Source organism: Thermobia domestica, chromosome 5, assembly GCF_964235325.1.
Source record: "Thermobia domestica chromosome 5, izTheDome1.hap1.1, whole genome shotgun sequence".
NCBI lineage: Eukaryota > Metazoa > Arthropoda > Insecta > Zygentoma > Lepismatidae > Thermobia > Thermobia domestica.
Genome location: NC_137458.1, coordinates 170,835,913 through 170,863,860, shown reverse-complemented (window position 1 = coordinate 170,863,860; position 27,948 = coordinate 170,835,913). Strand labels below are relative to the sequence as shown.

General features: G+C 35.5%; 1 protein-coding gene across 1 annotated transcript; it reads left to right on the top strand.

Moving 5' to 3' along the window:
* The first annotated feature begins 293 nt into the window (after nucleotides 1-293).
* Nucleotides 294-27,948, top strand: LOC145686273 (uncharacterized). Its single transcript, XM_081759403.1, has 11 exons — nucleotides 294-529; nucleotides 10,074-10,273; nucleotides 13,242-13,332; nucleotides 14,764-14,882; nucleotides 16,018-16,154; nucleotides 17,014-17,080; nucleotides 20,089-20,254; nucleotides 20,766-20,956; nucleotides 22,610-22,775; nucleotides 25,195-25,334; nucleotides 27,613-27,948. Exons 1-11 carry the CDS (start codon nucleotides 451-453, stop codon nucleotides 27,946-27,948), a joined length of 1,692 nt encoding a protein of 563 aa, XP_081615529.1. The 5' UTR covers nucleotides 294-450.

Sequence of the window (27,948 nt, the reverse complement as noted above, 5' to 3'; positions counted from 1 at the left end):
TACTGCATGCGAACTAATCTCGGAAAAGAGTCTCATAACTAATATACTGCAATGATTTTTTAATGGTTTTTGTTTAGCTATAGTTCTTTTTTTTTTAAAGTTTTTCCAGGGGACCACTCTAAAAAATGGTATAGCTGAATTGACAATAAAAGCATTGTTGATGAGTATTGCTAATTGGTAAATTAATATTGACTATAGTATAGTTGATGTATAAATACTGATTTGTTATTTATACAACACCTATTTTTTTAGTATGGCTGTGGTAAGAAAAAAATATTGCTAATATTAGTATGGTTAATAATATCATGCATATTGTTTATATAACCAGATTATTTAGTATTGCTAAAATAGCGATAGCATTATGGTTAGAATGGCTATTACAATATAAAACTCTTGTTATGGCAACTATGCGAAATCCCGCCTTTTACGAGTTGTCATGTAGCCGCCATAATGGATTCTATAGTTAATATGAATTACGAAAATATCTTAAAAGAGTGGGGTTTAGAAACCCTAATAATGAAATTTCAAGGTAAGTGGATAGTCAGTAAGTTTCAATATGTAAATTGAAGATATGTATTTGTAAATGTTTATTTGAATTGTATTGCGCACAAGCAACGAAAGTCCCTTGTACGAAATAGTGTATTATTAAGCATTTATGACGCTTCCAAAATATTATTTTTATTATCACCAAATCAAAATACTTCAAAATAGAGACACGATGTGTTCACGCAATTGAGGGTAAGTTTAAAGTTTCTAGCCCGTTTTTACTCGGAATTACGATATTAGAACCTGTTTCAGTCACTGTTCTAGTCTAATTAAAGTCTTACCAGGTAACCTAATCTAACCTAACCTAACAATTTTTAATGTTTTAACTGCATTTTCGTAGGTTGGAAACTGGAGGGGCAAATCTAAACTTAAGCCCGAAAATGTACAGATGAAATTATATAAGGTATAATAATGATTTAACTTCTTGTAAGATGTTTGTGTGAAAAGTTGAGAGAAAGGTTATTATTAATATGAGAGTTCGTACTATTTGGAAGAGGCTTAAGCTTTTGCAGAACGATTCGATGCTTGAGGATCATAGTGGTCCTATGTTGATATTTCTACGTTGAGTTTTACTTAATTGGGCATTTATTCCGAAGTTGGACGTCCGATACTTTTCTACCAAAATTGCGTAAAAGCTATTAAAATGTATAATTTTTCAATTTCGCGAGTTGGGAGAAAGTGTAGGTTAGGTTAGGTTACGTTAGGATCTATAATAGAAGTACCCTTCGACGGGAGCTTCACGAAATTCAACACTGTCAGTTCACATCCCGTACAGCGATTCGGTATATTACCCGCAATATTGATATTATGAATGCTCGTTACTTTCCCACAATGCAACTATTCGGTTACCTTGCGCGAGGTAGTTCTCTTCGCTCGCTTAGTAGTCCCATGTTTATAACCAATTATATATAACAAATAGAGAGAGTGTTGTTGTATTATCTTTATATATTATCAAGCACACAAACGATCAAATTATACGTATCTTCCGTGCAAGTTTCAAAATTTTGCTGAAAACGGACGTCCAACTTTGGAATTTAACCCCTTAATTGTTATACTTTGTGCCCTTATTACTTTCTACAAACAGTACAGATGGGATCAAGAATTTTAATAATAATTCACCCTTAATTTTTACTAATTAATGCTGAACAAGCGACAGCGAGCGAAAGTATGGTTATATAGGCTAGTTTAGGTATGTGTAGCAAAAAGAAAACACGATAGGTTACGATTTAATGCTTTTTAAGTGTGCTTCTGTCGCTTTCAAATTATTACAGAAGGCCTTTCTCTTTGTGTTACACTAAGTGACACCACCTTTGCACTTTTAATTTAATTCATGATGGTGATGTCAAACTTCAAAGCACATAAATAACAGGTTTTGCAGAAACCATTTTCTTTTTAAATCCGATATTTTGTTTGAACCAGTTCATTTTTTTTAATATATTTAGGTTAAATTAAAGTGGAGTAAACAAAGTCCCTATTTAAAACTAAGTAAAGGTGGGGCGCTGATTGGATTGAGTGCTCGGTTTTGACCTCAAGAAGTGATCTAACCCGATCAGACTCGGTCAGAGGTCAACTAATTCCTCAAATGATGTACCAGTAGTTCACAAATTATTTACCAGTCAGCCCATTCAGCAGTACTGAAGCTTGACCTAAGTTTAAACATTCAGTACCTTCGTACAAGGGACCATGATCTAATGAAACTAATATATAAGCTTAGTTGATCTCACAGTTTACTGAAATTAGTCAAGTATTCATAATAATTTTGTATGTGATTGTTCCCACGAAATGGAGCTTATTTAGCTTTGGGGTTAACTGGTGTATCACCGGAACAGTTTTAGAAAATTTGCCGGGTCAGTTAATTTTTTGTTTGTTTGTTTGTTTGTTTGTTTGTTTATGAGCAAGAATGAGTGAAAGTCATGTAAGGGGAATAGTAAAAATGAAGAAATTGGTTATTTTTGATGTTGTAAGCGACACTGTATGTGGAGGCGGATGGACCATTTCGCGGAGAGATATAGTTGTTATGATGTAGTGGCGCGAAGAGGAGTATGGCAAGTGCTATTGAAATGTATATGATTGCGGAAACCCGATGTTTTCAGTACCCTCGCTTACGCGTGTACACATCGTCGCTGACTCCCTTCGGGCACACTACCGCGCTGGTCCGCTAGCTCCGCCCTACCTTGGCTCGGTTAGATAGCATTCGTGCACTTAGTGGCCACCTAGCACAAGTTGGTTTGTGTTTTTGCACTGTAGTTTTTTATGCCCTTATCCTAATGTGAGGTAATCTAATGTAAGTTAATGTAGTCCAACGAAATATATCCGTATACAGTACATTTTGGTACTTTTTTTCGATTCTAATACTGGTCCGGCGATGCGGCAGTAATGCCTTAGCTTTGTAATAAGCGAGAAGAAAATATAAACGTCATAGAAATTACAAGGTTCTAGAACACATGTCCCACTTCCCATTTAGCTGTAATAAAAACAGAAAACAACGTATCCTGCGGTCTTCTAACCCGCTTTCACTTGCTGACGCTCGCTAGCAATATTCTGTGAAATAAAATTTAAATTTTGGTACAGAAAGGAACCAACCTTGCTAATTTATATGGGGAACCTGTGTTCTAGAACTTCTCCTTAGCAATTATCTGGTTCACACGTTGCATTAGAGCGTACGTTAAGTTAGGATAAAAGCCGGAAGTTTCAAACTTTTCATCGTGCCATTAACTGACAAAATAATGGAACTGGCAGTTGACGTGGAAAGTTGAAACTTGGCATACATATAGCCTTCAGAGAAAAATATACAGAATTTTTTTTTCTTTTTAGTAGGTGAAAAGGAAGAATGAGTAAAAATCCCATCTTATTTCGGTGTACTTTAAAAAAAAAAGTCTTAGGAAATTGTATTTGAGTAAAAACTTTACATTCGGTATTCATGTAGGGTTTTCATAAAATTTACTAAGTAAATCACCAAAACTATACATTTCCTAGTTCAGTGAGGTTGTTTGGGAAAGTGAAAAATCTTCCTTTGTTATTTATATGGAGATACCTTCTACAGCCCAAAATTATTAAGTTAAATGATGTAGCCCGAAGGTTAGAGTGATGCAGTTTGGCATGTTTGTAGCATTCTGGAAGTAACTCACAAAAAATATCAAAAGTAAATATTTTTAGTTTTTAGGGTAATTCTAAAATAAAAAGAAAGATTTCCGGTGCTATTTAAATGTATGTTTGTTTTGGACATAAAATCTCATGTTTTAGGTAATTGAAATTGGAACAAAAGTTTGAAATTCGGTATGCTTGCAAACTTTTGATAGCGATATGCAAGTTATTGACCAAACATAATATCTAGTTATAGAGGGATTTTTTAAATTTTTTTATTTTTATTTATTTATATATTATTTATTTTAGAAAACTGAAAACTCACAGTTATTTAATATCATATCTTCTACATCTCAAAATGCTTAGACTTTTGGCATACTTGTGGGTTTATAAGGTGCGAGACCTCCAGCTAGCCGAAGGCTAGTCTTCAGTAACACGCACAGCTGCTGCACATGTTGGAATTGGAAGTCATCGATTGCGAGGAAAACAGAGCTAGTTGACATTTGCCTTCGAGTTTGACCGGGTTACCGTTTTTTTCTAAAGCGTTCACCTCCGGTGCTTGGGGTCCCTGGTTCGATCCCAGCTCGCGCCGTGTGGACTTTGTGGTGGACAAACACCGTGCTCGTGGGTTTTCTCGGGGTTCTCCCGTTTCCTCCTACTCTTCATTCCACCATTTCACTCATCTCTCATCATCACCGTCTCCTTTAGCCTAACCGGCATAACCGTGGGACGTAAAACTTAGAGATTTCATTTTTGTTTTTTCTAAAGGAGTTGAAATCGAGCTCAATAGCACCAGTACCCTGAAATTACTTTATTCCTTTTTTTTAAAAAAAAAATAGTAGGGGTCATCGTTATTCCACTTTAAACTTTATTTGTTGAGATTACATATTAATGAAAATGTCTGGTCCATATATACTTATTCAACAGTGAGTTTATGAAGGACGGGAAATACAGTTTAAGGTTGGACCTGAATCACTACTCGGTTTACATCCAAGAGAAATTGTTCTTCACCTGGACTTGAACTCGGGATCCCTTGATTAGGAAGGCGATGAGTTTATAGACTATACCTTAGGACACGTGATAGAAATATGTTTAACCGATTTGCATACTTGTGCATATTTTCCGTCACCTTAGGACAACTGCATAAGTGAAATCACTTTACAGACTTATAATTGAAATAAGGGGACACGGTGGCTCAGTGGTAGAGCGTTCACCTCTGGTGCGTGGGGTCCCTCGTTCGATCCCAGCTCGCGCCAGTGGGCCGTCTGTCGGACAACACCGTGTGCGTAGGTTTTTCGGGGTTCTCCCATTTCCTCCTACTTTCTCCATTCCACCATTTCAGTCATTACTCATCATCACCGTCTCTCTTAGCTTCGGTGTATAAAAGTGGCACGTTAAACTAAATATTTCATTTCATAATTGATATAAATGGACAATTTCAAAACATTATACAGATTACAGAAGGTTACTTTAATTCAAGTAGTTCACTGCATCCGAAGTACAGCGTCCTAATTTAAATTGCTTAGAAGTGAATAAAGATACTAATAATTTGTGTTCACTCTGGCTGTGAACCATTTATTTTATATTTTTGGCTTAAACCAATTGGATTTTAAAAAAATTTAAACCATCTTGGTTTACACCAACCAACTCTGATAGATAATAATCAAAAATACACACAGCTAGTTTTGTGACTGCTTCCTTGAGTTAGTTACGTTTTAATTATATTCGTTTCGTGCCTATTCATTATTGAGGGACTTACATATCCAGATAGTTTTGTGACCTCTGGCGTAGGGTAGTTACGGTTAGGTTATGCTCGTATTGGGCTGTTGCGTTTTGGGCTACCAGATAGAGATTTCACTTCCGAACCATAGTGCAGTCCAACTCTAAACGCAGTAAGATGTATTATTTCTACACTGCTTCTTACCGGGACACTAGCTCTTGTATACGGATCTTGAACAATCTTCCTGTACTTTACTGGAGTTCCATTTTCCTTTCATATACCTCCAAACTTCCTGACTTGGTACTCTGGCTTACGTCTTTGCCCATTCAGTAAATACTGCATCCTTATTGCTTTCCCTGACGCTTTTCCATTGTTTGCTTTAATAAGATTGCATCTACGGGCGTCGTTAGCGTGATGGGGACATGCCCCCCCGTAATTTTCTGTGTCGTGTATAAAGTTACCAGCTGGCCAGTATTTTATTTATTTATTTTTTTTATTATTATTTGCACTGCATGAGTTACGGTATATCATTAATTTATTTCGATAAAATTAAACAAAATCATAATATGTAATTAGAAAATAACTTGCACATGTGAGATATATCATGTGTCTCCCCCCCTAATATTTAAGAGCTAATGACGCCACTGATTGTATCAGTTGTACTCATCTGTAGCATGGATTCAACTGTTGTTTTTCTTTCTAAATCTTCATCGTCCAAGTGTTTATTGCAGGGTTTGAAAAAACCCGGGTTTTTCTGAAAAAGCCCAACCCACCTGGGCCCATATGGGTTTTTTCCGGGTATTTTCGGGTTTTATTGGGTTTTTTTGGGTTTTATCAAAATATTTCGATGTCTTTGGGGTAAAAGTGTTAAAATATGATTTATATTTCAAGATTATCATTGTCACAACTTGCAACAATTTTCTATTCACTACTGCTTTAAAAAAATGGCCGCCATTTTGAAATTTTACGTTGGATCATCGCCAAAATATATACAGCTAATTTAGAGCATCTCGTGCTTCTACTCTAAAAATTTCGACTTAAAAGATCGAAAATTGCGCTTTGTAGCGTGCATACCCGCTATTTTGAAAAAAAAAAATTGTCACCATTTTGAAATTTTACGTTGGCATGCCGCCAAAATCTATACAGGAAATTTAGTGTGTCTCGTGCTTGTACTCTGAAAATTTACACTTAAAAGACAGGAAGTGATTCTCTGTAGTATGTGTGGTACAAGCAGACGAACGAACAAATGCAGATTGAATCTTCCCAGAAGCCTCAGTGACGTTTGCCAAATGTGAACACCAAATATATTAATTTAACAGCGTAAAATAAATGGTTTTTATTGTTGAAGTTCACTTTCGATAGCTTGTGAGTTCAATTACGTGAATTTCCCGAGCACTTGTTGTAAGAGGGATCTTTCCAGAAAATTAATTTAAGACCATTAAGAAAGATATAATTCATATTTTATAAAATAAACTAGCTTTTGGCTAGCTGGGGGCTCTACCCCCAGACCCCCGAGTTTGCTCGGCCTACGGCCTCGCATTTCTTATCTATCGCCCTTTTCGTCGTGAACTTGCTTTTCATATTTCCTGAATCTGCCCACCCGGGGGCATCGCCTCCCACACACTGTCTTTGCTCGGCCTACAGCCTCGCATCTCTTGAACCCACACTTTTCCTATTTCAACTATTTTAAAGATAAAATTTTGTATCCCAAGAAAACGCCCATTTAAATAACAAGGGAATTTCTTCATCATCTTTTAGACCCTTAAAAATATTAAAAATATTCACTTTTGGCTATTTTCCTGTCCGTTAGTCCTGGAATGCTATAATCATGCCAAATTTCATCATTCTAATCATGCCAGAAGGGCCTAAACATTTTGGGGTATAGAAGACGTCCCATATAAATAACATGGGAAAGATTTTCCAGTTCCCCATAAAACCACTCTACGGTTGGAAATTTTTATTTCTGATGTTTCACTTAGGTAACGCTTACGAAAATGTACAAGCATACCGAATTTTAAGATTTTATTCCAATTCTAAGTACTAAAACATGAGATTATAAGTTTAAAAAAAAGGCCCATTTAAATAACATGGGGAAATTCGTCATACAATCTTTAGACCCCCTCAAAATTAAAAAATATTCACTTTTGGCAATTTTCCTGTGGGTTTGTCCCGAACAGCTACAATGATGTCAAATTTAACCATTGTAGCCCTACAGGAAATGCTCAATAATTTGAGGATGTAAAAGGTGTTCCATATAAATAACATGGAAAAGATTTTTCAGTTCCCTATAAAACCACTCTAAAGTTGGATTTTTACATGATTACTGATTTACTTAGGTACTGCTAAGAAAACGTATAAGCATACCGAATTTCAAGTTTTTATTCCAATTCTAAGTAGGGTGTACCTAAAACATGAGATTATATGTCTAAAAAAGGCCCATTTAAATAACATGGGGAAATTTTTCATACCCGCTTTAGACCCCCCTAAAAATTAAAAATATTCACTTTTGGCAATTTTTCTGTCGGTTAGTCCCGGAAAGCTACCATCATGACAAGTTTAATCATTGTAGCCCTACAGGACGTGCTCAATAATTTATGTCAGCTCATGTAGTTTTATATATAGTTAGGATGTGTTCAGATTGTCTTAAATGAAATTAAATATCTTCCAGCATAAAATAAATAGTTTTATTGTTGAAGTATTCAGTTCCGATGCTTTGCGCGTTCAATTGGGGGAATTTCCCGAGAACTTCTTTCGGGACGTGTTTTTTTTCCTCCTCCGTCGAAAATGCAGCTCCCTTTACTATACATCGAAACTTCCACTAGTACGAAAGTTCGAATTCAGCACTTGAAATAGTAAGCGGTACGTAGTTCGGAACTCTGAGCATCGAGTTTCTTAAATTTGACGAATTTTTACGCTTTTGTTGGTGTTGATTCTACAGAATGCTTATTTGAAAAGTACCTACAAATAACTGTACTAAACTGTTGTTGTTGGAAAACTAAATTTTATTGAAGAATACTTGTGTTACCATCAAAGGTAAGGCATAAATAATACTAATAGTTTTACTAATGCACTAGATGTTTACTGGTAGTACCGGCATCTATGGCTTTAAACGCGTCAAACGTATGAGGGACAACGTTTCACTAGCACACTATTCACGGAAAGTATTTTCTAAAATATAAAATTGCATTTTTTTCCCTTCAAACAGGCTATACGCATAATCCATACATTAATTTGTTACTTAACTATCTCAAGCTAAGATAAGGCTTTTTTTTATTCATTCAGTGCATTCAGAACTTTATAAAGGTCTTATGTTGAATGTTGTATACCTTAACGGGAAAGCATTCAATTCGCCCATGGAAAGTCCAAAATCTGATAAAATGTGATCACCTTGGTTGTATCAATAATATATTAACAAAAAGCTCAAAAACCCAGGTGGGTTTTTTCAGGTGGGTCCAACCCGAAAAAACCCACCGGGTTTTTTCGGGCTGGGCCCACTTGGGCAAACCCTGGTTTATTGTATGTGGCATCAGCTTGATTCCTCGGTAATTTTCACAATTTTGTACATCTTCCTTCTCTTTGTATATAGATACAGTACTACTCTCTCTCTCTCTCTCTCTCTCTCTCTCTCTCTCTCTCTCTCTCCACTGACTTGGCATTTTTCTCTTGTCTGTAAACTGTTTTCATTAGATCCCATAGTATGCGGTAGGACAACTTCTGGTCCTAAGCACCCATGTTTTAGCTTGTAGTTGCTTTCCCTGTCTTCATTTTCTTTAAAGCATGTTCTACCTCTTCTCAGCTTATTTCTGAGATCACAATAACTGTAACTCCCAAGATTTGGTGTTCCATTACAAAAGACCTGTCTTTGGTTTTCTTAATTTAGCAGCTGTTTCTTTGTTGATTCTTCTCCATCAACATACAGGGCATAACTGCGGTACATGAAGCTAGATGTTTATACTTCATTCCTGTTTACTCAATTAAAGATATTTTTGCAATAGTAATTATGCTTTCCTCATTAGCATTGACAGATCCTTCATTCCATTCACATATTGAAGTCATCAAAAGTAAGATTTTTCCGAAAGACCAAACAAATGAAGAAATAATATCAAGAGAAAAGGCACAGAACAGTACCTCCTTAGTTCTACTTTGCCTCTTCAGGACAGACCTTCAGTTATTTGTATCCCAACTTCCAAGTAGGATAAATACTTTTTGTACATGCAATCACTAAGCTGTATTTCCGAATAGTTTTTTTTTTTAAAGAGCCATTTGGCTTAAAGAAGCTGACCCACAACTGAAAGATAGGAATATGGGAAAGATGTCGCTCAGGACCTATATTTTAAGATGCTAACCGGTTTGAATGACATTGAAGAAAATAGCTAAGACGTGACAAAAAGTTGAACATATTTGTATAATCTGCCTAATTTTATCATGTCGTTTTATAAAATTAAATTGAAAGAATGAAGAGTTGCAGGATTCAATTTTTTCTTATTTCAGGGAAGTTTTATTCATATTTCTTTATTTCCTTAGAGCTTCTTCACATCCAGTTTGTTTTGCCTAGCGCTTGTGGTGTGAGGAGTGACGGATTCGATTCCCGAAAGGAGCTCAAAATTTATGTTCACCCAGCATCGTGTACCTTAGATTCCGACATAATCTTTATATTGTTCGTTAAATAGGAGCTTTGTGCAATCTGTGTATTTCATTGAACAAACATTTGTTATTATTTCAGAGGAAGAAATCGATGATGAGGCATTCGAAAATTTAACTGTGGATGCAATAAAGGAATTAATTCCTAAAGTTGGACCACGAATGAAATTTATATCAAAATATAAATTGTACAAGGAACAGAAGATGAAATCTCCTACTTCTTCATCCCCTGTGTCTTTCCTGTCACACAGCTCAGAAGGCAGTACCTTTAGTGATAGCGAGGTAGAAATAACTGATATCTTATTATTTTTCTCAAATATAATCGTACTTTGTTATCATTGTACCTGTAATACCGTATTCATAGGTGTATTTTCAACCGTATTACGATTTTAATCGGTAGAGAAAGTGTTGGGTATAATACTCACTATTTTTTTCAGCAAACTGTTTTACTTGTAAATATAAACACCTTACAGTGCCCAAATTAAAATATACGCGCCTTTGGCGTGGGAGACCGGGGTTCGATTCCCGGCGGGAGCTCATGAGGTTCGGATTCCTCGTTAATCAGTAGGTCCACTTCTCATATAGCCTCGCTGCTGAACGGGACGTTAAACTCAAATTAACCCAAATTAAAATATCTTGGTAACAGTTTCAATGTACTTCTGACACCATCCTCAAATAGAGGAATAGAATGAGAAAAGCCTACCACTATTTTCCCATTCTATTCCCTCTCTGAAGATGGTGTCAGAAATATACCGAAACTGTCAGAAAGATGTAATTTTAATTATTACACTTTAATGTTTTAAAATTTGTCTTTTGCGTTCAGTTACTTATGGTACTTGCATTTTGTAAGGATTAGTCCGTGTCAATGTGTAAGTGTAAAAGTTGATGCTTCGCAAAAGAAAGAAAAAAATGAAAACAATTTTGTACGTTTAATTCACTCGTAAAAAATATTAGCAAGCTTTTTCCAAACCCAGTCATACTATTACTAACTCAGAACAAAACAAGGAAACTAATGATTTAAATCTTTTCTTTGTTACCCTCCTAGTTTTTTCAAACTCGAGTGCACATACGAGGTCTTCAGTGCTTGTGTGGTTAGTGACGCGCCTTTGGCGCGATAGACCCGGGTTTGATTCCCGGCGGAAGCTCATGTTCCGATCCGACATTAAGCTGTAGGTACACGTCTCATATAGCCTCGCTACTGAACGAGACGCTGAACTTAAACCAAGAAATCGGATGCACATACTTTCTTCAACGGCAGTAAATTAATGTTCTGAACGAAACGTTAAATTGTAATCCATTTCAGATGATTCCAGGAAAAAAATCCGTAAAAGAGACAATGTTTAAAAATATAATAATTATCCATGTAATAATGTTTGCAATTTAATACTTAAATTATAGCGCACAGTGCAGCAGTTTTACATGTATTTAAAGATAGCCGAAAAATGTAAATGTAAACTTAATTGTAAGTTTGGTAAATGAAAGAGATACAAGAACTTACGAGTACGAATATCATATTGAGAGCCCTAAATGTAGCGAAAGTCCCGAAATGACGGTTTGATTTGATTCTCTAACAGGTTCTTCTAGTCTTAATAAATATATCTCTGTTTCACCAAGGTATATCTCTGTCCTTAACTGCATTCGACTTGATAGATACCAGATTGTTTCAGAGGGTCAATCCTCTGAGAAATATATTATGTTTTCTGAAAGAATATCGGAAGCGTCGATGAAATACCTTCTGAGAATAATTTTTATTTGGTTAGATAATATTGGAAAATATGGAATACCTATCAAGTTTCTAGTTAGTTTACTTTCATTTTTACAATAACGCAAAGATTGAACAAGTTAATACAGCCAGTTTTTTCAAGGTGCGGTGATCATATCAATTTTCATGCTCGATGTTGTATTGCAGATCGTGATTTTGGGTACTTAATGTAACAGCAATCAAAATAGTCAAATGTTCCTTTTTACTAAGTTGAAAGACATAGATTTGGCCTTAGTGTAAGTTACTTAGTTAATTGTAGTTAAATGTCCCATTTTAGCATTGACGCTATATTAGACGTGAAACTACATTTTAAAGTGAAATCAGAAACACTGTAATGTGTTCGTTGCTCTTCCACTGATAATTGAACCCGGGACTGCGTGAATTATTCACGCACTCTATTCACTAACAGGCGAGGAGGGCTTCAATGTAAGTTTAGCATGATGTTACTAAAATGTATTGTATTCCTCTATCCCCTTTTCATCATTCTCTCCATCCATTCTTTATCCCCATCTCTTCTCTTCTTTCCTACGACTTTGTTACAAATATTACTACTTGCATCGACATGGTATGCAAATTCTGTCGGTAGTGAATTCAGTGTGAAATGACCTAATAGCTATTTTTCCACCATCCAGAAACCAAGAAAGTTATCTACGTAAAAATGTGTTTCTAATTATATGAAAACGTATTCTTTCCATTGGTTATGGTTCCAATTTGGTGCAAGTTTGGCAACATAACCATTTTGAGATACGAAGAGCATTCATTTTTCACATCTTGTACTTTTCCTTTTTATAAGAACGCATGCCCCTAAAATAATCTCTGCTTCAGATTTGAGGTTTTCTTTATTCTATAGTACATCTACCATTTTTATTTATTTCAAGTATCAGTCTACTAAATTGACTTCACACACCGTTGTCACTCATTACACTTGCACACACACACACACTTTGTTTTAAGCAAACTTTGTGAATTTTATGTACAAATTCTGCGCATCCATGGGAATTGATGACTAACTCTCTCTCTCAGGTAGCAAGTTTTGAAGTTTGTTAGACCTTTCAGTGAACAATGACAAGCACTTAAAAAAAAAGTACTTATTGTTGCTGTTACAAGGGTTATTTTGAGATAGCCGGACTACAAAAGACTAATGTTCATTTTTGTGTCAGGTAACATTGGAGCAAAAGTTTAAACAAATTATAGATGGTGGAGTGGGAACCATTGGTTCACTTAACATGAAATGCCACAAACTGAACTAAAATGCATTAATAAAATTGACATGAAACTGGTTATGATCAGCACACGTTCAAGAAAAGGCATCTTGAAGTTGTTGAATCTGTGCGTTGTCATAAGATAAAAAATAAAAGTAACGGCAATCAACAGTTGTTAACACTTTAAGGGAAATTACGCGCGTACGCAGTTGCGCTATGTAATTATATGCATTTATGTTTTTTAATCATTGTATTTAATGAAGCTAATAATAAACTTTTATTCCAGGTGACAACTATTTCCTTTTTCCCTAGTGTTGGTGGTGGAGATAGGATAAGCAATGCAAATGGAAGCACATTGTATTGTTACGAGGAACCTTGTGAGTAGATTGTAATTCAATCTCAATGACTTACGTAGAAAAGTATTTTTAATTAGACACATCCAACTAACACCGCTAGAAAACATGTTTAAACATTTATTTTCGGATTAATATTTATCTGTTTTATTGCATGAAAATGAAAAATGAGCATGGAAAAATGGTAATAGTTAAAGATAAGCATTTTGTGTGCTATTGCAGTTCGTAGTTAACCGAGCGAGCGTGTGTGAGTGGTTAGCGTATGCAGAGGTCCCTGGTTGGAATCCTGAGGCAGGCCATCGTAACAATTGTTTTCCAGGGTTTTTCTTAGTTTCATTAGGCATATGTCTGGATGGTACCTTGAATATATGACCCGCCTCGCCGACTTCGAAGCTCCTTTCCTTCCTTTGTTGTTATTTGTTTCAATGTGAAATGCCTTTCGGCTGTATTTGGAATGTTGTTAATAAATAGGTAAGATAATTAAAGGGTAAGTGTCCCAGTCGCTCGTATAAATTGAAATAGCCCTTATTTCGAGAACTTTCCTACCGTCCTCCCGCATATGAGAAACTTATTATAAAATGCAAGTGACTTTTAACTGAATTTTTTTTAAGAAAAAAGGAAGAAAAGAAACAATATATACTATTTTTCTTTCTTTAAACAGATTCCATGATCAGAGCATCAGGTTGCTGAGATACTTTTCTTCAAATTGTTAAAAAAATGGTGTAAGACACAGTGATGCGATGAGCATTCACAAGTGAGTTCAATTGTGTCTTCAAATGAATATATAAATATTGTTAATTTCTTCCTTACTTCTTATTTCTTACCTTGAGTTGAACATCTCTCGCATTTTATAACATGTTATTAATATACCGAAGATTCGCGTGAACATGCCAGTCGAAAAGCTCTTGAAATATTACACTACTATAATATATATTAGCAATTAGGACAGTGGTAAGTTGCGTATTCATATTTTATGATTTTAAACTTTTAATTATATATTCCAGTAGAGAAAATTATCGTTTTTCGGATGTAGACATTATGTGAGTTCCCTTGAATTTTATTTATGGCCCTCTGACTGGGACAGAGGTGTAGTGACCTGGAAATATTTCAGTTCTTGCTTCCATTATCGTGGTACGACTAAGGAAAACCTCCATCAGAATGGCAGTCCGAGCAGGCCACTTTTATTTCAATTCACTTTTAAAGCGTGGGTGCAAGTATTACTTAAGCGCAGCCGTTACATGGGTATATACGGTCCACTCCTGGTTTTGATTTGTAAAAGAAAATATGTCAAAGTGTGAAGTCCTAACGCCAGCATGCATTTCTGTTTGCTTAGGATGATTGCTTTTACGTGTAATGAAGGTACTTCAATTAATTTATTTGACAGAGAGAATAAGGATAGGTTAATATAGAATTCTTACAGCATTATTTTATTTATTTATTTATTGTGTATTCCAGTTGATGTAGTATGTGGTTCGGCAGGATCAAGAGATACATCCACAGATGTAGATATCTGCAAAAATAGCCCGTTGATGGAAGACCCCCAAGTGAAGGAAAGTGCAGCAAAAGAGGAATTCGTAAGTTTTCACAACACATTGTTCCTGGTGTAAAATTACCTTGTATTTCACGTAAAGAGCCCATGAAATTGATGAAAATTCACATCCAAAGATATATTTTCACTTGAATTGTTCTTCACAGATGAAATGGACAAATAAAACTGATTGTAAGTGTCCGTTTATCCTCAAAGAGACTACCTATTCTTCGTATTTCCATAGAAGATTTACGTATATATAAGTATGTTGGTATAGCTTGTGTAACCGTTACTAGATTTAAAGTTTAATTTTCCAGATCGTAATAATCAGTTAGTCACACATCTTTTATGACCGCAAGAGTGAGCATGTGTTTGGTAGGACGAACTCAATGTAAACATAACTCATATTCTTTATAACCTTATTTAATGTACTCATTTGATACCACATTCATTCAAATCGGCTCTTGGACTGTTATTAAACTCTTCTACGTGTACGTTATCAGGCATGGCGTGGGGGACCCGGGTTCGATTTCCAGCGGGAGCTCATGTGGTTCGGATTCCACGTTAATCAGTAGGTCCACGTCTCATATAGCCTCGCTGCTGAAAGGGACGCTAAACTAAAAACCAACTCTACGTTATCAGGCAGGACGGTCGCTTTGCAAGCAAGGCTTTAAAAAGTAGATCGACTAGTGCTTACGCTTCTAGAATACAAAAAATGGCATTTCGGCGTTGTTCGTTTACGACAACTACGAAACAGATATGAATGAAATTTAAAACATTTGTTTTCTGGTAGAAAAGATTGCAAGTGACATCAAAATAAAATTTCCATGTGAAAAATTGTCAAAGTTGTGATGCGTTGAAAATGAAATTCTTTTTCAGGTAATCACCAGATATCAAAAAAAAAAAAAATAAATAAAAAATAAAAAAAAAATACTGCACCCATTTCGACGAAATTTGGGACATATGTGTACTTTTACACATACATGCTCATGCTCGTTTTTGTTTTTCGTAGAAAACAAGAGTTTCTTTTTGTAAATTTTTGAAATAAAATACGTCTGGTTATACGTATTCACGTTTATGTGATCTTAACATAAGTGATATCAAATTATTTTATAGTTTTGCTTTTGTTGTTTAAGTTTTGTTTTATTTCAAATTCTATGATCACAAGTACCTTGTTCTAGGACTTGCAGAAGATTCTGAATAGTTCACTGCAAGGAAAAGAAGTATTATCTACGCACAAGAATTTGGGACATCTTAATAGCAGAGCTCGCAGTTTATTAACAGATGTCATCGTTCGATATATTGGCGCAGATAAAAGGTACAGATCGTTTCGTTAAATTTTGTGGTATCGTATGTTAAAGATAATGTAAATGCAATAGTCTTAAATATTAAGTAATTGCTGTCCTATACATTTATCGTCTTCACTAAGAATTCCGAGTAGAATCTCGTTTTCACATGGCACATATTCGACGGTATTGATTGCGTTTATCACCGTGACAGTATTTTTCACTTATGATCTATATTACAAGTATGTTTGTAGTTGTGTTTTTAGGATTAATTTGGTCTCAAAATGCATTGAAATTATCAAAGCAAAAGTTCAAACACATTAATTCGTTAGTTGCTCATTGTGGTACACAACAATATGGATCAGTTGGAATTTGAAAGTGTTCTGATGACTGCATAGCACCCTTTGGATTGATTAATAACTGTTTGCAGTAACTTGGAACACGTTGAGTTGTATTAAATATTATAGTTCATTTATTTGCCTGACTTAATGAAACTAAACATTCACTTCTTTCTTTAGTGCCAGTGTTACAAAATTTATAAGAAACAGAAAAACACACTGCTGAACAAGACTGTACTTTTAATATAAAAACATATTTACACGTGACGTTTCGATCTTCTAGCCAAGATCCTCATCAGACGTACACTCTGATGAGGATCTTGGCTAGAAGATCGAAACGTCACGTGTAAATATATTTTTATATTAAAAGTACAGTCTTGTTCAGCAGTGTGTTTTTCTGATTTTATTCGCAAGACGAATACTATGATTGTGTGTCAGTTTAAAATTTATAAACAAGTGTTTTTTTTTTCCTCCCCAATGGAGCGTCGTCTCTTAATATTTATTCAAGCTTCTATAGGAATTGGTTTGTGAAATTTCATTTTCTGTCTTACAGGATCAGTAGACAGTCATTCATTTCAATAAGTGAGGCGATTGTACGATTGTTTCCGTCTGAAAACAAGGTTTGTGTTAAATTCAGTTAGGTGAGGGAATTCTTGTATATTGCTAATTTTTCGTTTTTCTTTGCGTTCACTGGAAAAAATTTAAAAGTCTTGGAGTATTTTATGATTCTTTGAAGATTGTTCGGAAACCATACTGACAACTTTTGGAGATAATAGCTGATGTACTTCTAAGCAAAAATGATCCCATAAGAATATGTTCAATTTTCAACGGTCTGATAGTTACAGGTTGGTAAATATTTTATACAAATTTGTTCAGGACAAAATTTTATTACTCATCCTGTATGTACTTTAAAGAGATGACGCATGGCGTATTTGAACGGCAATGGAAGTACCTTTCCACTGATGTATATATGACGATAGTGGAGTTGGAAGGGAAGTTGTGGAGGAAGAAAAAAACTTTCTTCATTTTAATAAAAGTAGTTCGATTGTATAAGGACAATTTTATTTTTCTTTCTGATACTGTAGTATATATATATATATATATATATATATATATATATATATATATATATATATATATATATATATATATATATATACAGGGTGGTGCATTTAAAATTTGCCACCCTCTATATCTTTGAAACGACTGCGAATATGAGAAAAGGCAAAAACACGTCTATCATTATTTTAAGGGGCTTGAATTTTGAGCTATAAAAAGTCCACCCCAGGTACCCCCCTATTGAGGTACGTGGGTCAACTTGAAAATTTTAAATGGCAAAGGGGGTCGAGTGATACATCGTTGGAAAGGTCTAGACAAGAGAAATATTTTGCCAAAAGTTTCAAGTCCCAATGTTGACCCTATCCTAAATGGCGGGGGTTCCCATTTTGTGTCCATAAAGTCCGTTGGCACCCAGTGTATCTTCGAAACGACTGTAAATATGAGAAAACACAAAAACATGTCCATCACTATTTTAAGGAGCTTGAATCTTGAGCTATAAACGGTCCACTCCAGGTACCCCCATATGGGGGTACATGGGGTCAGCTTCAAATTTTTAAATAGCAAAGAGGGTCGAGTGATATATCGTTGGAAAGAATGTGAACCCGAGCCATTTTAGATGGAGTCAACATAGGGACTTGAAACTCTAGGTAAAATATTTCTCTTGTCGAGACCTTTCCAACGATATATCACTCGACCCCCTTTGCTATTTAAAATTTTCAAGTTGACTCTAGATACCGCTATATGGGGTGTTTAGGGGGATCTTTTATAGCTGAAAATTCAAGCCCCTTAAAATAATGATGGACGTGTTTTAGCGTTTTCTCATATTCGCAGTCGTTTCGAAGATATAGGGGTGGCAAATTTTAAATGCACCATCCTATATATATATATATATATATATATATATATATATATATATATATAAATTTGCGACATTATTCAGCATAAAAATTGAAGTTGATGCGTAATTTTTTGTCGTTCCTATTTGGCGACAGTGTTGGCAACCGTGTTTCTTGAAGCTCTTGGAAGAAAGATATTTTGTTCTGAAAATTAGCTTCATGAGGCTCCTTCCAACGCAACTATCGTCACGTGCCATATACCCTTGGAAAGGCCATTCTGTCACCATTCAAATGCATCATAGATGACCTTTAGAAAAAATACAGGATGAGTAATACATTTTTGTTTTGGAAAAATGTACAGAATTGTTACCAACCTGTAGGTGTCAGGCCGCTGAGAATCGGATATGTGTAGAAGCTTTTTTGCTTAGAATTATATTAACTATCATCTTCCGATTTCGCCGGTATAGTTTCTGAACACCCATTGAAAATTAGACTTAATTGTATTAATATTTATTTTATCATTGTCTTCAGAACAAGGAGAAATTTACAATTTAACTTACAAGTGAACGTTTTCCATAACTTATCAGAATACATTTTTCAATGCTCATTTTATTGAAGTACTAAAGGAATCCAGAAAAAAAAAAAAAAAGAAATTCCAATATGTCTAATTTACAGCATATATATACAGTGAAACTTGTATAAGACGGAACGTCAAGGAACAAAATAATTTTCCGTTGTGTGCAAATTCGAAAAGTTAAGTTCTGTAACAATAACTGCTGGTAAAAATAATCTCGTAGTACTATACCTAGGTTAAAATGGTTGAGGTGAAAGATTAATTAACACAAAAATGTATTTACAACATAAACTCAATTTACAAAGTGAACTTATTTGAATAAGACAGACGCTTAAAGTAGAAACTACAAGTATGTATTATTTTATTATGTATTTCCTCTCACATTCCTCTTTACATTTTCACCGCCTTTTAAGGATTGTTTTCATTTTCTGGGTTTCAGTGTTGGAAATTTGCGTTTGCAACATTTGAAATGAACTTTATATTTTACAAACATTGTCTCTTTTTCTCTCTTCAATAATCGTATTGTGTCCTCCAAAGTAACAATAACATTTGTTTTTGCCGTATTTGTACACAACACTGGGCACACAAACACGCCACACCGAAACCACATTTTCTGCAGCAGAAACAATGGAAATTTTCAACAACTGGTCTAAATTTCTACCATTTTTTTTTTCAAAAATGACCGAATTCTTGAAAATGCATGTGTAATGACGGAGTAGCAAGCAGTAAGTCTTTAATTTATAAAGAAAGTTTTGACAGTAGAAAAGTGCTTATGTGTGTATCAACAAAAACAGGAAACAGGTAACTTAAATAACAGAAACATTATCTCCATTCTTGTTCACGGCCGAAAGATCTTAACTATTGAAAACAGAAGTTCAGTAGTAACGCCAACGCAGAGACAGACAGACTACAGTGCCCCTACGTTTCGAGCTGGCAATCAGTTAAGAGAAAAATCTTTACCATATGGCAAATCAGACAGAGTTGCCGGGACTAAAAACTATTCATCTTCGGCAAATTTCCGGTTTATATAAGTTTCGTTTTAAACAGGTTTCCATGTATTTTGTTTCTCTGTGGAAATAATATAGTTTAATTGTAATTTTGTGTTGTGCAATAGGATATCAGGACTGTATATTATAACAGTGATTTGTTTTTCAAATAGCATACTTACTACGTCCCCTATAAAGTTGCTCAAGGGAAGAAGGTTTTGGCAAGAGGGAAACTTTGGGACAGATATTGCAACACAAGAAGGTATTTGCGGCAAAGTGGTGTTTTGCCTTTGAGAAACCGGTGTGCAGCTACAACTTCTACCGAAGTCGATTTAGATGGTACGTTCATAGTTCTTTTTCATTTATTTGCTTTCATGTTCATAAATTCTGTATTATAATTTTATCAGTAAATCACGATGCATAGTGTTTTATGCTATCTTATATTCAGACAAGGGTACAAAACTTCCTAAAAGAGATGCGTGCCGATTTTTTACATGGTTACACATATTCACGTATTATGGTCAATCAACAGATTCACAGTTCAAGGGCACTACCTTCATTATAAATCAACAAATTTCCGTGAATTTGTGCAATCAGTATATCTGCTGTTCATCTGTGTGTAAAACTCTATCACTGCTTTCATATATTAACGGGACGTTTTGTAAATACATGTTCCGAACACCTCATAGGACAATTGTGTTCAGAAGTATAATACTGTCTGTTTCACATGTTTATTGAAATATTATTTCTTGTACTTCTGTCCTAGAAATTAATACATATGTATTTACGTATACTGAGTATGTACGTTTCTTACACACTGAATTATGTAGATGGTGTCCTTTATTTTCAGAGTCCACTGATGAATTTGCCGAGGAAGCTCTCACGTGGTTGAGAAATAATATAGAGCCATGGGAGAAAGTGTGTGATCTGTGGAAACAAACGACATTAAATCGGAGAGCAAATTACATTCAGTCAAAGAAGGATATCAGCTCCTACTTCAAGGAATTTCCTGCTTTAAAACAGCCTCTTGGATACACACTTGTAAGTGTAGTGATATTGCTAAGAAGTTTACATCTTTCTATTATTATTTTATGAATGTAACCGAAGAAAGAAAATACCTTTATATTATTTTATAGAAGTGTAATTCCGTATCACAGAACGAACTGTACTTAAAGGAAAATGAAAAAAAAAAAAAAAAACGAGTAACAAAATTTAATGAGTTAAAAAAAAAATCATGAACATAAGGGTCTTATGTTGATGCTATATATAAATTGCGAACACGGCAGTTTTTCTTTGCAAAAAAAGCACCTAGCATGAGGCGAGAGAGTTTATAAATGTTTTTCGGTGTATGAAGTTGTACCCTGTCTTGCACTATGTTTCGGAGTTTTTCGGTTCTAATTTTTTCCTGTGAGTAAGCTGATGGACGAGATGGTGCATCTTGTAGCAGGTAGAACGTTTAGTAATTCTGAGAAAATCAACCGGATTTTCAGTACACCAAAACCTGTATAGATTCAGAAATAATGAAAAATCAGAGTGAAAAAGTGCGAGTGGGCCGAAAATAGATCTTTTGTCTTCGACGTACAATGCCAATAAGTTAACCTCTACGCTACCCAGCCCGCTCCCCGATCAGCCCCACATCCTCACTCTTGTTGATAATGTTCCTATGAAAACATTTAATAGTTTATTTTAATTTACAAATATACCAGCATCAGCGGCAGAAGGTTCAGAATTATGTAAGCTTACGTTAAAGACGCGTTTTTGTGTAATTAAAAACCAACCAATGTATAAAACAGTTACCAGAAATTAGATAAAATACACGTGCAGTACATGCGCGCAAAGATTTAAGAAAGAAAAAAAAGCTTGTAAGAGCTTTCACCTTTTATGGCTTTGTTAGGCAGGAAGAGAAAGACGAAAGTGGAAGAAGAAAGATACAGAGTAAGACGAGTTACGCCATATTTCTGGGGGGGGGGCGCGGTGGCTCAGTGGTAGAGCGTTCACCTCCGGTGCTTGGGGTCCCGGGTTCAAACCCTGCTCCCGCCGTGTGGACTTTGTGGTGTAGAAACACCGTGCTCGTGGGTTTTCTCGGGTTCTCCCACTTTCTTCATTCCACCATTTCATTCATCTCTCATCATCACCGTCTCCTTTAGCCTAACCGGCGTAACCGTGAGACGTAAAACTCAAAGATTTCATTTCATTTTGCCATATTTCTGCTAGGTGCTATGGTGGTCATGTGATCACGTGACTGCTGTCAAGTACTCATACGAGAAAGTAGAGAACCTTGTGGAGAAATCACTGTTGGTATAGGTGCGGTCCTTGTGTCTTTCTCTATTTCTTATTCCACTTTCGTCTTTGCGTCCCTGTATGACGACTCCATAAATGCGAAAGCGCTTGGAAGTTTGTTTTATATTTGCGTGTATTTTATCAGTTCCACTCTAAGTAATTGTTTTTTACATGCCTACTTTGGGATTTCTTTTTCAATCAGACATAGTATTTTCTGAAAATGGATACTATAGTGGGGTGAATGCCATTGATGTTCATAACTTGATTAAAAACGCTCTGTTGAAACAAAGATTATTTAATGAACTTCAAAGAAAACTATACTACCAAACTTTTGTATAAAGAGAAGAAAGCATAGAACATTATATCATCAAACAGCGTTAGGTATATGTGACAACAATTTCTTTTACTTTTCAGATCGACATTGATTTTGGCCAGTTATATCCTGGGAAAGATATAACATTTTTTTCAACGTGGAATGCAGACTTAAAGAAGATTCAGCATATACTTACCACGACCAAACAAACAACAAATGACGGAGCCACATTAGTAGAACTTTTGCTGCAGGAGAACATCAGGGAAGGTAATTATTTTTCTTATTAAGGGGATCTTCTACCTCTTCGCTTATGTTTCTAACTTCCCATTTGAAAACATGTAAATTTTAATATGGTAATTTCTAACAAAGTATTGTAGGTAATGACTTGAAATTTTTAATACAAATAGACAAGACCCATATAAATCCAACCACGGTCTCCAATTTACGTTACATGCGTTAGATTAATTGCAATATATTCTTCAGTAAGTTTGGCAACAGAGAATAAAAAGTATGCTGCAGAGGGAAGAGGGCTGACCATCTGTTTGCTTGTTAGCTGCTTTAAAAAGGACGCTCTTACCAGAAAAATCACGTTGTGATTCTCACTTCTCAGTGGTTAGAATGGTCTGGACTGGAAGAGCCCAAAACCACTTCTTTCTTCCTTTCACGGTTTGTTTGTTTCTTCCACCCCCTGCTGTCACAAGAAGACAACTTGTTTCGGAAAGCATTTTGAATTAGTAGCGAAAAGCCAAACGAATGACACCACGGGCGGATTAAAGGGAGGGGCGGTCACTCCCTCCGAGAACATTTGAATACTTTGAATAATCGGAGTAAGAAACTAGAAATTGCGTAATCTAATAAGAAAAGTTTGTTGAAGTATACAAATCAAGACGCATTTTAAGTGTCACAGCATTGTACTCTCATCCCCTCCCCTCCCAATTCCCTTCTGAAGAAGTTCTCTTTTGTTTCTCTGTTCCATATTAGCCTTTACACTTACACTTTCATTATCCAGTATTGATTTTTACCATACCATCTGCACAGAAGGCGAATAAGGTTTACGAGTCCTTCCTGCCCCCTTTTTTAAAAATTGCTAATTATAATAAAATTTATCGAAGTGCATGGAAGTAAGTTTTGACTGTGGAGAAATGGTGTACACATTGTTTATTATTTCATTAAGTATTGTTCACTATAATTATTAAAACGCAACACTGTTCAGCCTACTCCCGTAAGCAAAGAAAAGATCAATTACAGGTGCTCCGGCAATTTTCCCTTGTCTCCTTTTAGTCGTAAGTCCGAGCAGAATAAATCAAAATCTAGAAGAAAAATAAATGATAATTGTAAATCGACAACATATCGAGCACTTAAAAAAGCTCTGTTATTCTTTTGTTTCATTATTGAGCTCAGATCACGAGAAATATTTCAACTGCTGTGTAGTAATTGAACATTTTTCGTTTAATCTCCCAAAGAGTCTGAAATACTGAGTTCAGTGACCAGTTTACATCCCTGAAATCAGTAATTACTTGAATAACAGTATATGAAGAAGATAGATTCAGTAGGGTTAATAAGCAGATATGAAATCCCTTTTGTAGCAATGAATGAAACTAATGTTTAGAATTTGTGACGAAAGAACTTTTCCGCAGCGTATAGTCTTTAACTTGTTGTTAATTGTCTATTTTGATTCATTAAGCTGTTCAATTTCTCTCTTTTTATCCGTATCTGTTGCAACTTCCCAAAGAGAAATACATACGTTGACTTTAACCTTTGGTTCTTGAAATAATATACTTCATGTACAGCTTTTATACACGTACTTATAGGCGATAGATAAGTATCGTATTAAGATTAGTTTTCCCCATTATTTGGACCCAATATTTGCATATAAGAAACATCGCATTATCCCTTTGCCGAATCTGGGTGTAGTTACAAAAGATGATACTTTTTGTGTGTTTTTTTTTTTCAGATTGCTGTCCATTGCTTACAAAACGTAATTTCCTTTTTTCTTTGATTATTGACTTAAAGTAATATACAGTATTCATTGCGTATCACAGAGCAAACCTCGGCAGGTATGAGAATGAATGCAGTCAGAAAGTTAGCACTTACATTCAAATAAATTAGTATAAAGTGGTCCAAAAGTGGGCGTACCCCCCTTTAGTTTCAACAGTATAGTGTTAGTTATGGTAGAATGTCTGTACACAGCTACCTTAAAGTCGTAAGAGTCGTAAACAAAGGTATGATCACCATCCATGTCATAACACAACTGAATTCTGCACAAAGTTCTGGCAGATGTTTTGCGGAGATACTCCGGAGTCAACGAGGATGAAGGCGTGTTCCACAGCTGCTCGTAATTCCTGCGTTGTGTGATATCGAGTGTTTCTTACGTGTTGCTTCATGAAAGCCCAGGGAGCATTGTCTGATATCGTCAGATCGGGACTTCTTGGAGGCCTGGCAAAGAGCTGGATGCACAACCTCTTCCAATCCAGCGGCCAGGAACTGATCTGATAACTGTTACCAAGCAGAAAACAAATGGATAGCAATGTTGCCAGACAATGCCAAGCAGTGTTACCAAACAAATGTAGGTAAAACCAAAAACCGTCAGAAAACACCAATTAAGAGGTACGCCCACTTCCGGACCTCGCTATATAAGCGTAAATTAATTACCTACAAATGTTCTTGATATTTCATTCTTTTCCAGATGCCAGAACAGTCGTAATATTAATACTTCTTGGAAGATATTTCCCATCTGTGACCACGTGTATCAAAAGGAAAGACGGAGGTGGATTATGGAAACCTTCCAAATACGAGGCACAGCAAGGATTCCTTTTTCATGTCAGAGTATGTACCATTATGTAATATAATGTATTAATATCTACACTTGATTACCACGAAATATGTCATTAACATTTAATTAGTGATTGGAGAATGGAGAACATTGCACGAAACCTTATCGAACAAACAAACAAACAAAAACAATCAGCTTTTCTGGAAAAACTGCTATGCTCAAACAAAAATATTGTGTAAGCAAACACCATTTTCATCAAACCACGATCCACTCTGACTCACCACGTGTCACCATGATCTACTGATCTACTTCGACCTACTGACCGAATATGTCGAGAGTGTATCAAAGTGGAATGTGTTATATTGAGGACTACAATGAGTCAGTTGTTATTGTTGGGTTAGGGTAGTCATACGTAACAGTGGAACATGTAAATGTAACCCAAGATCCACTAAAGTATACTCAAAATTATCCCCACGTGATCCATAGCCACTGACCCGCTCCATCTTTGATGTGCACTCAATTGATATGATTACCATACCATATCAAGAGGATCATATTGGTGGTACATGGAAACAAAAAAGTTTAAGAAAAGGCCCCCTCGGGACAGCACGCCCTTGGTGGAGTGAGCTATCAACCATATTTTGCAATATACATGACTCTTCTTCATGCAATTAGTAAAGCATGTATCGGTGTATGTGACGCGATTTGTATCTTACGAAGATATCGTGAACCTAAGTTGTGTAGATAGAAAGGAATATGCATAAAATAGGAAAACACAATATTTATTAGTCGCTAACGCCCTCGCCTTTGGTGCGAGCGGTTCTGGGTTCGATTCCCGGTGGGATCACTCGATCAAAGAAGTGTAACAGCTTTTTCAGGCCAATCATCCTGAGTGTTATTTCCTGGGTTGAGTGAGTTTTTTTTTTTTAATATAAACACAGTGAATGATGCTAAAAATGCCGGGATGGTACCTAACACACAGGTCCCAGACCGCTTCCTTCCCCATCCATTCCTTTCTTGCTTCCCCTCTCTCGGATTGTGTGCTCTCCGAGGGACGACATCCCTCAAACGTGTCGAACTTAAAGCCGACCTAAAAGTTACTCCTTCGTTGCTAGTACACTTATCTCCTTTGTTGGGCGACTGCGTTCGATTTCCCGGGAGGAAGGGGGAGGGGATTTTAGGATGTTATTCGTATTTTCGGTTCCACTGTAGGTTTATGCCTTATGAAGTTCCCGTGATGAAACCCTATATTCCAATAACAATAGTAAACGTAAAAATGCTGTAAAACTTTCGGTGAATGCTATGTAAACTTTCTGAAACATAAGTAGAGGTTAAATATGTTTATGGTCATGGATAAAATGTTTACTTGGCTCAAAACAGCTTTTTCCCAGTGTCTTTAAAAATGTTCTTCATTCAACCCTTCAAATATTGGAACTATGATAGCACTCCTTTCTTCATTTTATGGCATAAATAAGTAAGAAGTGTTTATACTCGAGGTAATGATATGTGTGTAATATCAATCTTATAAAAATACTAAACAGCACGTAGGGGAACGGCACCAACCTTTTCGCGATCATTATTTTAAAAACTAATTCATTGATATTGTAGCATCCTTGCTTTTCAAATTTCCGCAAAGGTTTTTCTTTCTTCTTCCTGGAGATTTGTAACGTCAAGAATTGCGGTCATTGACGTACAGGATCTAAATTTATTTTATCTTTAAAATATCCGTGCTTACTTTATGTCTGGATGTGATTCCAAGTTTGCCACATTTAATTGAAATATTTATTACTGTAAATGTAAACCATTAAGTGTAAGCTTAGGACAATTTTATTGATGTCGCAGTTATCTATTCACGTAACTACTGTCAAGTTTATAAGTGCAATAATTCAGATTGTTTTCTTTGTGATTATTCTCAAACCTTATACTAAAAGGTAGATTCCTCTAAGGAACTTTACTTAATTTTTCCAGAACTTTTCTTAATTGCATCGGATAATACAAACACAATGAACGGTATTAAAAATGTACAACTCAAGGGGTATAATAATACATTCGAAATACTGTCATATTAACCTATATTAGTTTTCAAGACATTTCATATCGCGTAGAAGTGACTCGCGTCAATTATGACCTCATTACATTACATTTCTAGTATAGAAGAATGCCTGAAAACAGTTGGTACCAGTTTAATTGGATTGCTATATATATTATTGGTGCACCTCGTATTTAAAATACAAGCTCATTTTAATTATACGTGTATTTGTAGTTTTTGGAATTTGATAACGTGTTAATAGGTGTGTAACGTGATAATAATTCTGTGTACATGACTTACAGGAAGCGTCCGATCTTCAAACAGAGTTAGAAAGGCATCATCTAAAGATGCAGCGCTTTGGATGTAGTGTGCAGCCCATGCCCGTCGTTGTCGCTTCAAAAATAGATGAACCTCAAGCCTTCTACGTGAGTATTGAGGATAATCTCTACAGAGTTGAAACTCCACTGAAAGCAATCGATAGCACATTCAAGTCGTTTCAAGTACTGGATGCAGAATATCCGAAGGAATCGGAACAGGTGTGGACATTTGTGCAGAAACATATGTACAAAATTGAAAATGACTGCGACAAGAATTTTCCTTCAGTGAACACGCTTATCTCTGAAATATCAAAGGTGTAA